Raw genomic sequence first — 12,657 nt, 5'->3', positions numbered from 1 at the left:
AAAAAATCGATCGGGATTCGACCACGGTACATCCCGCACTCCAAGCTATGATAATTACGCTGCTCCACACAATTCTCTCTTTGCGAATTGTAAATCACATATAACTCTCTCAAATATCTCCTGTTAACATTGAGAGAGAAATTAAATTTTAAAATGAGAGTTTTGAGAGAAATGTGGATGCGTTCACTTTCACGGGCGGAACTCTCTCACGGGCTAACTTCACAGTAATTGATTGGGCTATAAAGAGAGCCAGTGAACGTCTTTTTAATTGGGAAAACTCTTGCGTTTGGATGATTTTATTTTACTAGAGTTTTTGTTTGGGGAAATTCTGAAAGATTTCTTTTTGTTATCGCATAATAGTATTTTACGCTACAAGAACTGTAAAGGCCATGTATTTTCGAGGAGAGGTTCGATTAGTCGAATGGCATTTATAGAAAGAAAAGTGCAGCATTTTCTCTCCCGTGGGGAGAAGAGAGAACTTTTGTCACTTAAACTAGAACTTTATTATGTTATGTTTTGATTTTTTTTTTGTTTGTTTCGTGTGTTCCCCTCTGGGAGAAATAGGAAAATCCAGCTCGAGCGAAATCTAATAACTTCGACATTTATGATCTTATCCACCACACCATCTTAACTTTCCTAGTTTTTTTTTTATTTTGGGAACATTCTTTGAGTAGCATATGTTTTTCCTTGAGACTGATCTGAATTCAAATATTATTGTCGTGTTTTATAAACGACGTCTGGCTGGAAACTAAATATTGTTCAAATAACTGTATCGATGTTTATCGCACACGACAAATAGCAAGTGTAGTTTTGTATAATATGAATTAACATGCTGATCAACCCTCGACTAAGCTATATACAATATTCATTAATGTGCTGAGAATATCAATAACCATAACAAAAGCTTTACGGTCCGCTGAGCAAATATTGGTTTTATAGATGAAGTAAACATAAGTAATCGTATACACAAAATATGAAGTGAATTTATGTTGATATCTTTAGATAGGTAGGTATATATATCTTTATAATATTATAGGTACGGTTACTCATAGCCTATGTTCGATAGCATAATAGGTAACGCCTTGGAGGAAAACAGCATATGAGTCAATAGAGATCTTCCTAGATTCTATTCGATCCTTTGCGCTTTTACAGTATTAATTATTGAAGAAATAGATATAAGAGGCTTACGTGTTGTGTAAATTCGTTTGTATTTGTAAGAAGTAGTTATATTGAACTATAAAAAAAATTACTTAAGTCATGTTCAGAATATTCTGTAGTGGATATATCTGCCAAGTGAACTAGATGCAAACTTCCAATTTTCATCCCTTTATATTGAATGATAGTCCGATGCGCCATATTGCGCGCAAAACTGTGTTTCGAAAACACATGGTTTGTGGTGGCTATAATGCTAGAACAAGGTATCTACAAATGAGTCCTTATTTTCATGATGGAGGCACAAAATGACATGTCAAGTTTGTAAATATATCAGACAAAGTCTCTCACCTTTCCTGGCCCGAACTTGGCTGTTCGGGATATCTCGCTTTGAGCATTATTTTAAGATAAAATTTTCTGTTCTAGAATCGTTCAGGCACAATATCGATGAAACAGTTTCCAAGTAATTTAAACCGCTTTCCGAAAACTCTCTGAATATAAAATACGACGCTGAGAAGCCCGAACATGTTTAATACAATATTCCAGCTCTCGTAGATTTAAGGAATGTTTTATGAAAAAAAGAAAATCTAAACTTGACGGTGGATGTGTCGAATTGATCCATAAAATTTAAAATTTATTTAGCGTACAGCGGATTTCAGTGGTATTTATTAGATTGTGCTTCAGCAGTTTTTCAGCCCCTTATACAAAAAAAAAACGTCTTGTAGTCTTTATACGGTTTTACCACTACCATACATTTCAGTGTATATTTTGATTCGAGTTTAAAATTGAAACATTTACGAACAAATTGTTTTAGTTTCCAAGCAGTCGATCTCGTAGGTCGCAGGCCACTTCCGGTACCCGGCGAATGTAATGTACTTCACTGGGATCGTCTTTTCGGTGTCAGTGAAAGTGAATGTAGTATTTTTGTCCAAATCGGTAAATGATATTACACCATCTGAATGATTTATATATTAGTTAGAGGTCATAATCGTTCTTATTCGTTCAGCCAAGAGTCACTTACCGACTGACACTGAGATTCGCATCATCACTGAGGAACGGTGTTGTTTAACGTTGTAAGTAAATGATGATTGATTCACAAAATCATAGCCTTGACTGATACTATTTTTTCGTCGGAATTCAGACTCGGTGCCAAATCGATCTGCGATCACTATGTGAAACGAAAAATGATATTGTAAGTTAGCAATACTTTCTCTACCTTAATAAAAGTAGTTTGGCTGCTAGAGAGGGTATTGAAATTTGTAATTGAGAAATTAGTCTAAGCTTTGCATGGTAGGTAGGTCTAAGGTGTAGTTGCTTATTAAAACAGAGCACAAAACTTAAGAAAACGAACCCCGCCCCATAGAACATGCGTACTTCTTATTTTGATAGATAGCTGGTAGCGATTTTCTTTTATAATGGAAAATATTGGCCTCAAAATCAACTTACCAATTTCATAAGAAGGATTCGGTCCAGTTTTTTCATTCGTCTCTGATAATAAAACGTGCAAGTTTCCATAATCAGATAACATGGAAATATCCACATTGGCATAATATCCATCGGGATGAAAATCGTCTGTTGATTCAATAGCATGAAACAACTTTTCCTGCGACCAACCATATATTGCTTCGCATCTAGTCTGAACAAAGAGTGCTTTGTCGCCTAAAAGAAAAAATTCTTGAGGTCTACAGGAGTTTTTCTTTCCTCCCAAAACTTACGAAAAACTCCATAATCGCAATTAAATTGAAGTTTACTGTGTCCAGAAAAAGAAATATAGTTGATGGGGAAGGGCTGTGTATCAGTTGTTTCAAGACTATAATTCGAAATCAAAGTACGGTATTTCTGGTATTCCGTGAACAAGTAACTTGGGTCATACGATGCAATGGTGGAATTCGGACTCAAAACGGAAACCTTAATCACACCATCTAAAAAGCATGTAAATTTTGATTATAAATCAGACTTTCTTTCAAAAGCAGTAGCCACTCTGGCGGTATTACCTTGTTCGCCATCATAAGCAGATTGAAAAATACTGACCTTTAGTTACCGATAATTCAAGGATGGTTATGCCCGGTGCGTAGTCTTCGATAGAAATATTTGTTGCTGATAGCACTTCATACTTTCCATATACTGAATTTCTTCGACGAATTTCGCTATTGATGTACGGTGCCGAGACTAAAAATATCTACAATGCACTTCGTTTTAAGACTAAAAGTGATTCTATAAAATTACCGAATTCATATCCATTCGTGTTCTCAAAATCATCTGATTCTGCTAACAAAATGTGTATGTCTCCGTAATCCGAAGTAACCGACACTTTAACCTTTGCATAAAAACCATCGGGTTGAGAATCCGGTATTGCAGACAATGGATGAAATTGACTGAACGTGGCATCTTTCTGAGTAAATGAACATTTCGATAAATGTTCTGCCGCTGTGACTGCCTGCAATATGTTGGCTTTTCGAGAATATTGTACTGATGGCAGAATAACTTCTATTTTAATAACAATCAATCAGAGACACTTACTTGGAACAAATACAGCTATCATCGATACGAGAAATACCATCGAAGACGACATTCTGATCTGGTGTAACGTCTCTGGCTTAATGAATTTGGACTCTAAGTAATACTTCTTGCTAACGACAACTCTTTTTTAAAATTATAATGAAGTCTCATTGACTGTTGTCTTGTTTATGTAAGATGATTTTAGGTTATAACGACATATAGTCAAGTCATATCGTATCTGTTTTAGTGTATCAACAAAAGAAATAGATAATTTCAGCCAACTAATTAATCATACACCTTCAATATACATACAATAATACAGCGCGCAGTATAGAAATTATAAAAATAAATTAAACTATCGGGTACAGGCAGTGATGGTTATGCCCGAAAAGATATACTGAAACTCGTGTATCTGGTTCCGTGGGCGACTATACTATTAACATAAATTAAGAACTGGATTAAGTAAACTCGGAATGATCAATGTTATCCATTCGAAAATCGCTTTTCTCATCACTTCGTACACTCATCTAATTTTATCTCACCGAAAGTGTATGTTTTTAGAATTTTTGGATTTTCAGTGACAAATTTACATAATTACAACAGGAAATGTTGCCTGAGTAAGAAAACATTGGTAAGATGTTTGGCATAGGAGATAGGTCGTCACTCGTTCGTGAATCTCGGCGAATAATACGGACTTTTCTGAAAGTCTAGACAAATATGACTCCAGAACGCCTTGACCGGTTTCTCGTTCCCATAGCAAAGCCAATTCGAAAGAAATTTCGAAGTTTCTCATTTTATTTTTCAATAACTTCCGATTCTTTGCTTCAATCAATTTTTCGTATTTGTGAAGTAAAATAAAATCTGCAGCGATTTTGTACATGACTCTTGAATGAAACTAGAGGATCATATTTTGTTTTGTTTATTTATAATAAATGTTACAGTAAAAAGGAATAATTTTCTTACAAAAGTTTTAATGAATAGATCAATTAATGTTAATTTGTACTTTATTCGGCATTTATCGTCTTTGGCGTATTTTTTGTTTATTGCCATAAATTCGAAAACACATTGTCATTGGTGTTTCCGAGGTCGAACCCCAAGTAACTATCCATGCTTTCATCGTAAAAGCTGTTGACGGGTGTGTTTGGAATCGATGTTTGAGGCGATGATGACGTTGATGTTGCTGGTGTCGGTGAAGTTGAAGAAATTTGTGTACGTTGCGCCCGCTTTTCCAATTTGTCTTTCATGCGCCGATTCTGAAACCAAACCTTTATTGTAGCTTCCGGCAGGCCCAATTGCTCCGAAAGCTGCAGGCGAACGATTCTGGTTAAGTACGCGTTTTGTTTGAAGCTCATTTCCAATTGTGAAATTTGTTCGACGGAGTACGCCGTTCGTGCTCGCTTCGGTCCATCTAAACGAAAATATACAAAGTTTTAATGGACTGCTATCCTTTTATTTATAAAATATAATGTATCTAGAACAGAAAATGGATATCTCAATAAGAAATGCTATCGTATTCAGAGTCCTTGGTACAAACGATAGGTTACGTTGGATGCTGCGAAGGTAATTCATTCAATGAGGTGATAATTTAGTGATAACAGCAAACTCACAAGTGTGTTTTGAGCAAGAAGCTTCGGTAACTGCCTTAGTCTCGGATATAAAAACTCTACACTTGTCAAAAAAACAGTTACCGGAGCAAGTTTAGCAAAAACAACAGAGTGCGTTTGTGAGTATCACAAAGTTGTTTTCGAAGTAATGGAGTTCCTTAGCAGCATCCAATGTAACCTGGTTGACAACCTGTCCCATGCGAAAGTTGATTTCCAAATAGGAAAATTAGAAAATGAACCGAAAATAGTCCATATGTAATGGATCATTTTAGCAGAGACCAAAGGTAAACTTTCGCATGGGGCAGGTAGTTAAATTCTGTATAAAATGGGTTGTTTTATTCATGTAAGGTGAAGTATGATAGTATGAAACTTACCTTTATTTCTGGGTTTCCGTGTCCGCGTCTCACCGTTCTGCGACGACGACGACGACGATGGCGACGACTGGAAATAGAAAAGTTCGTTATAATTGAGTTGTAGTTTTTATATTATAAAATTTATAGATTACGGCAACATAATGAATTGTCCGAATTGTCAACGTTATTGGCTTCTAACTAGTATCAACAGAACTTTATGAATATAATAACTAGAATCAATGCGATCTGAAAAACATACTTGGTTGGTCGTCAAAGTTCGCTGACGTCGAAAAACGGGTAATGTTTCGAACTTTGAAATTCAACGTTGAAATTTTAACCTAATTGCCGTGACGCAGGTCCGTTCACACTGAAAAATTAGACAAAAATTTTTCATGCAGGACTTTTTGACTTTTCCCCCTTTGCTCCTACTACCCCAAAGTATTTTATTCGTATTCTGGGCGTCCATACGAGTTCAACGAGCTATTACACGCCTCATAAGGTTAAGATTTGGCCGAGATATTAAATTTCAAAACTTGGAAATTTGTAGAAATTTGATGAAGAAATGGATTTCATACATTTTGAAATTGATGAATTTTACCAACCTTTCACGGTGGGGCTGAACCAAATTTAAATAAAAAGGTCGGATAACCTCAACTTTTTTTTCATGAAATGTTAGCATGGGTTGAGTGTAGATAATATACATCAAAAATAAAAAAAATCACCGAGCCGTTTTTCAGAAAGTAATATTTAACTGTTTGTAGACTGTCTCATGCATTTATAGGACGTTTTTTGATATGCTAAGCTAACGTAAGTATAGCCAGTGCTCTCAGCGTTCGATTGATACCATACATGCCATATAAGTTTGAAAAAATTAGCAGCTACTGTCTCTACTGTGTGGTATAAAAAATGAGTGATTTTTGGAGCAAATTTTTTTTTGTTTTTTTTTTTATTATTTAACAGAAACAAGATGAAAGAATAACAAAAAAAAGTTTTACTTCAATTGTACAAAATAAAAATGTCTCTCACTCTTCATTTTTTGTACCACACAGTAGGGCAGGGCCGTAGCCAGACTTCAAAATCTGAGTGCGCTAGGGGGGGAGTAAGGTCCAAAAAAATTATTTTGTATGGGAAAAATTAAAAAAAATTGAAAAAATGACTTCGCTAGGAGGGGCGCCGCCCCCCTGCGCCCCATCTAGATACGGCCCTGCAGTAGAGACAGTAGCTGCTAATTTTTTCAAACTTATATGGCAAGTATGGTATCAATCGAAAGCTGAGAGAACTGGCTATACTTACATCAGCTTAGCATATCAAAAAAACCGTACCACACATGCATGAGACAGTCTACAAACAGTTGAAAAGTACTTTCTGAAAAACGGCTAACATTTCATGAAAAAAAGTTGAGGTTATCCGACCTTTTTATTTAATTCCCGTAGGTAATGAGCAGCAATTGTAAATTAAAGATTGGTATATCGGAATTGCTCAAGTTTCATTTAATGGTCACCAAGGTGACCAAGGCGCTATGACATTAATTATTCGAAGGTTAGTGCAGAAATCGTAACCCCCTGAAACTGAAGTCGCTCTGGGTAATTCGTATCATAACTTTTGATAGTAAAATTTTGTATTTATTCTTCCTTGAACGCTAAGCTGTAGATTGATACCTTACCCGATGTGATCCGATCGTGAAAATTGTGATATGTACTAACATTTTTGCTCTTAAGGCGAAGTTAGACATACAATTATGAGAGACATATTTTTTTTAAATTTATTTGTGAGCCTGAAGGATAGTTTATGTTTTAATTATTATGAGTTTACTACTCGATAAGAAATTGTCGATATTTGAAATTACGAAGTATCTCACCCATTTCCTACAACTGCAGGATGGTTGCTTCAGCATTCTAGTGTCTTAAATTTAAAAAAAAAATGGTGGCGCGACATTAAAAAAATTGGCATTACAACTCAAGCTGATCGAAATTTCATGAAAAGTCCCCTCGCTTTTCATATATTACAAACTTTTGAACTTGTGTCACATGCCACATATACGTATTGTAAGCAAGGCTGTATACTTTGGGGAGGTCACGCAGATGCAGATACGCGGGTTACACACCACGTTTCATACAAAAAATTCACCACGCCATACAAATTCAATTTTGGTGAACTCCCGCGTATCTAATAAAATGGCGATCTGCGTGACCTCCCCAAAGTATACAGCCTTGATTGTAAGTCTATTTTTTTCATATGGACATTGCCCACCCTGAAGTTTGCCTCTAGCTATGACCCTGTCCTTACTTAGTTTGTAGAAGGATGAATTCAGTTGGAACAAATTAAACTACTTCCTAACATAATTTGTGGCGAATTGTGCGAAAAGCATTTTCGATAATGTAATTCATACGGCTTGCGAACAATGATTTTTTAATGATTTTCGAGAGTATTAATAATTCGGGTGCAAATAGTATTCGGGTGCAAATAATCACTCCGTTTAAAAATGGTATGGCGAATTGATGGTTTTCGTTGCGTGTAGCAAAACGGTAAACATCGTGCGTCGCAAATATGAAAAACGTTCTTCTGGAGGAAATTCCAACATCGCTTTTGTGAAATTTTCTTATTTTCTCCCTTCGGTAAACAAATAACTATTTTATATCCCATTCATTCAAGTTATATTGATGGATCTCGAACTCGCAATAAGGACGAATCAAAGTGGGCATGTAAGTAATATGATAAATTGAATTGGCACTGATTTGTGTAAAAAAAAGTTGAAAGATCAGAACAAACATCGAAATGAAAATGGAAACACGCCCGAATTAAAGTGTTTAATTCTCTGCCCCAAAGTCCCCAATTCTAAAGATCTGACTGGTAGCCAGGGCCTATTATTTGTGAAATTTGTGAAATTCAATTTCGCAAATTTCGCGAAAATTTCACAAATTTCGCAAAATTTCACAAATTTCGCAAAATTTCACAAAATTTCGCAAAAATTTCGCGAATTTCGCAAAATTTCACAAATTTCTCAAAAATTTCGCGAATTTCGCAAAATTTCACAAAATTCGTGAAAATTTCACAAATTTCGCAAAAATTTCACAAATTTCACGAAACGAATTAAAAAATCAAATCTTTCGCAATGAACCTCGAGAACAGCAGAAGACATAAAATAAGACTCGTATTATGTGTATACGACGGTGAATATGTCGGAAGGTATGGACTGGCTTCAGGATATTTCGGATAAGAGCTTGTATCCGGACCTCCAATAAATCACGACTTTGCCTTTCGGCTGTTTATTGAAAAGTAACTAACAACATTTTGCTCTTAACTAAGGCCACTTAGACCTTGTGATCCATTTAGACTACTTGTCTATCACTAGATAGAATTATATCAAGTGCATATTCCAACAGAATAAGCAAAGTTGAAGTCAGATGAAATAGTATTTTATGAACTGCCAAACTTATTTTTTGAATAAAAAAGATTTTGCGTGAAACGATGAAAAGTAGATTTTTTATCTGATTTGGTTGATTCGAGGCGAAGCCGAGACACACGAAAACTAGACTTTACATTTTGATCTCGAGTTATGTAATGGAATCGAAGGATGTGCTTGACACACGAAAATGTCGGTTACATGCTAGTTGGGAGTAATGTCACAAGTCAAAATAAAAATTTCCCAGCTGTTTTGGACGATTGATTTTAGGTATTTTCGCATGTAGCCCTCACTTCCCATTGGTAAACTCGTTTTCCTTCACGGACACTAGCGTTAAAACTCGTTTTCCGAGGCCTTTGCAAGTAAAGACACTTTACATTCTGAATTTTTTCCGTTTTCATGACTTGTTCATTAGTTTAACAATATTTTCTCTGGAGCGAAACTCGCGGTTCTACAGTTTCAGCTTTCGGACATGCAAATTTTCCCGCAACGGAGGCTACCGGTCAACTCTTAAGATCGAAACAAGAGAGAATTTAATCTATGTCGTTATCGAAAAAGTAAATTGTTGAAAACTTTGGGTTTTAGAGTAAAAAATATTGTACATTTGCATAAATCATTCCAAATTTCAAATAAAATCGATTTTTGAGGACACATTAATATTTAATATCAAAGAAAAATACATCTAACGGTAAAGTTGAAAAAATCGGTGTGACCCAATAAAAGTGCCTGGAAATGATCGGCTTCTTAGACAAAAGTACTTGTCAATATGTCTTGAGAACAATGGATATGTCACAACAATGTCACCACAATATTGCATATTTGGGCAGATTTTGAAGATATTTTTCAGTATGCAATGTTGATAATATTTGTGGAAAATTGTTACAATAATAAATTTTTTAGGTTGGTCTTAAGCCTTCCGCATAGAGCAGGAACGATTGAAACAAAGTTTCGTGAGTCAGACCATATCAGGGCTAGATTATATGGGAAGCTCATTTGGCTTCATAGGCATTATCAATATCTATCTTTCCCTTAGTCAACCTTCAACAACACAAATAAGCTCAGTATACTTCATACGTGTCTCAAAATAGTTTTTTTTTTCAGATTTAAATACTATTTTCTAAATTACTATTGATCATTTTGCATTTACTGTATTTTTTCTCGTTTAATAGATTCGCCGATTTTGGTATGATTCTATCAAAATTTCATAAAATTTCACAAATTTCACAAAAATTTCGCGAATTTCACAAAAATTTCACAAATTTCGCAAAGTTTCACAAATTTCGCAAAAATTTCGCAAATTTCGTAAAATTTCACAAATTTCGCAAAAATTTCGCGAATTTCGCAAAAATTTCACAAATTTCGCAAAATTTCACAAATTTTGCAAAAATTTCGCTAATTTCATAAAATTTCACAAATTTCGCAAAAATTTCACAAATAATAGGCCCTGGGTAGCCAGATCGTCTGTTGAAGATTCAACATTTTGTGCGCCCGGGTGGACTTTTAGGGCGATTTTGTTTTGGAGAAAAATCAGTCGGTTTCGTTCATTGGCTGCGAATTGGGCTGTGCATGAAGACTTCATGGCTTGTGTAGATTTTTGTCTTGGCCTTTCGAATTGGACTACACAAGAGGATGTCAGTGCGTGCACAGATTGGGTCAATGGAGCAAGAATTGAAGAAAATCAAATGGTCGTTGGCAAGAGACGAATCGAATTGATCATCGGCAGCAGAAATTGGTCGTTGAACTAACGAATGTGGGAGGTTAACACTGGATTGGTACGAAAATCGTTGACATGGATTGGTATACGACAATCATCAACATTGGATTGGTACGACAATCGTTAACACTGGATTGGTACGAAAAGAATTGGGGGAGATTGGTCATCAGCAGCACGAATTGGTCGTTGGTAGAAGAAGATTCAAATAATTCATCGGCATCTATCATCGGTCGCTTGCAGTAAAATCAAATTGTTCATTGGCAGACGGATCGCCGAAAATATGGATACTGTTGGGCGAGGAATGGAAGAGGAAAATTGTGCCCAACGATAAAGCAAATGGTGCATCGACTCCATGTGATTCGTTCGAGATTTGGTATTTTTGTGGACATAAAAATAGTGTGAGGATGTTGGATCTCGCAATAAGGACGAATCGAAGTGGGCATGGAAGTAATATTATAAATCGAATTGGCACTGATTTGTGTAACAAAAAATTGAAAGATCAGAACAAACATCGAAATGAAAAGGGCAACACGCCCGAATTAAAGCGTTTAATTCTGACGCTCCAAACCACAATTCTAAAGATCTGACTTGTAGCCAGATCGTCTGTTGAAGATTCAACATATATACTCATCAGGTACTGTCGATACTTGTTAGTAGAATTGATGTTATACCACCAGACTTAATAGAGTAGCGGGAGCGTCAAGTCACCAGAGAAAATGCAATTTCAAACTTTTTTTCCGAGGCAAACACAACGTTTTTCACAACAAATGCTTCTAAAGTTTCACCTTTTGAACCGGAAAAAATTTGAACGCTTCTTTGTATCAAAATACCGCCTCTGCGTAAGAAAGAATTTCGAGAGAAGAAAAAAATGAAAAATCCATAAAATTGAGTGACATATTTCTGGCCAAGACATTCTTCAAATCGATTTTTTACCATGAAGCCATGATGGCTCATTTTTTTGCCAAATGGAGAAAAATGAAGATCTGGTTGTGTTCTACATTTTTCTCCATTTGACCAAAAATGAGCCATCATGGCTTCATGGTAAAAAATCGATTCGAAGAATGTCTTGGCCACAAATATGTCACTAAGTTTTATGATTCTTTTGTTGTTAAAAATAAAAACCCTATGTAACGGGAGGAACTCTGATAAATATTTATTTTAATTTAACTCACCATTAGCAAGTCAAAGTTGGGAATTGATAATTCTTCCTCCTGAAATAGGTCCATTTTCAAGTCTTTTTTTCAAAATGTATCACTTTTTATCGATAAGAAAAACTTGTTACTACAACGAAGGTCTCAAGATAACTAAACATTTACGGACCCAAGTATGCTTTGCTTGGATCACCCCCACTTAAAAACCAAATGACACTTATTTAATATTGAATACACTTCATCTTTCATTTGTCAGGTGTTCAGGTACCGCCCACAATAAATGAAACTGAGCAGACAAGATGGGCGTCTTGTTGGATTAGATGTCTACATCAACACATCAACCTCAACAAAGGTCAACTCTTTCCTTCAGGTGTTTAAAAGAAAATAGAAATACTAACAAAGAAGGTAATTAACGAATAGGCATAAAATATGAACTGTTTTGAGGCAAAAACTGCGTCAATGGCAGTGCATAATGTCCAGAAACGTGTTATTGACTTAAAAATTATAACCCGTAACATATACGTACTTAAAATACAGATGACTAAAATAGTCAATGATAGTTGACTTTTCCAATTTAAAATTTCAATCCGTCGGGAAAATGAAATTTTTTTTATAATTTATTTTGGTTCTACAACCAAAATAAAAAATATTCGCATCATTAGAAACAATTTAAAACGAACGAATTTTTTTATAAATTCATTTCTAAATTATTTCTCACTCTCGAACCAAACGAAACGACATTTTTGTTAATGCTGTCTAGGAAACTGTCAGCAGGCAGTAA

At 35.3% G+C, this 12,657-nt stretch overlaps 2 protein-coding genes across 2 annotated transcripts; both read right to left on the bottom strand.

Moving 5' to 3' along the window:
• Positions 1–1,876: 1,876 nt before the first annotated feature.
• On the bottom strand, positions 1,877–4,249 carry LOC119081366. Its single transcript, XM_037190235.1, has 7 exons — positions 3,673–4,249; positions 3,379–3,603; positions 3,184–3,321; positions 2,868–3,074; positions 2,599–2,811; positions 2,174–2,320; positions 1,877–2,107 (listed from the first exon to the last, which is right to left on the bottom strand). Exons 1-7 carry the CDS (start codon positions 3,722–3,724, stop codon positions 1,947–1,949), a joined length of 1,143 nt encoding a protein of 380 aa, XP_037046130.1. The 5' UTR covers positions 3,725–4,249; the 3' UTR covers positions 1,877–1,946.
• A 442-nt stretch (positions 4,250–4,691) lies between these two features.
• On the bottom strand, positions 4,692–11,951 carry LOC119081599 (homeobox protein ceh-1-like). The gene is made up of 3 exons (XM_037190634.1): positions 11,898–11,951; positions 5,630–5,696; positions 4,692–5,059 (listed from the first exon to the last, which is right to left on the bottom strand). The coding sequence occupies exons 1-3, from the start codon at positions 11,949–11,951 to the stop codon at positions 4,692–4,694; spliced, it is 489 nt and encodes a 162-aa protein (XP_037046529.1).
• Between the last annotated feature and the right edge of the window lie 706 nt (positions 11,952–12,657).

This window comes from Bradysia coprophila, unplaced genomic scaffold (assembly GCF_014529535.1).
Source record: "Bradysia coprophila strain Holo2 unplaced genomic scaffold, BU_Bcop_v1 contig_358, whole genome shotgun sequence".
Lineage (NCBI taxonomy): Eukaryota > Metazoa > Arthropoda > Insecta > Diptera > Sciaridae > Bradysia > Bradysia coprophila.
Note: the sequence above shows the minus strand (reverse complement) of the source record. Positions and strands in the feature narration are given on the sequence as shown.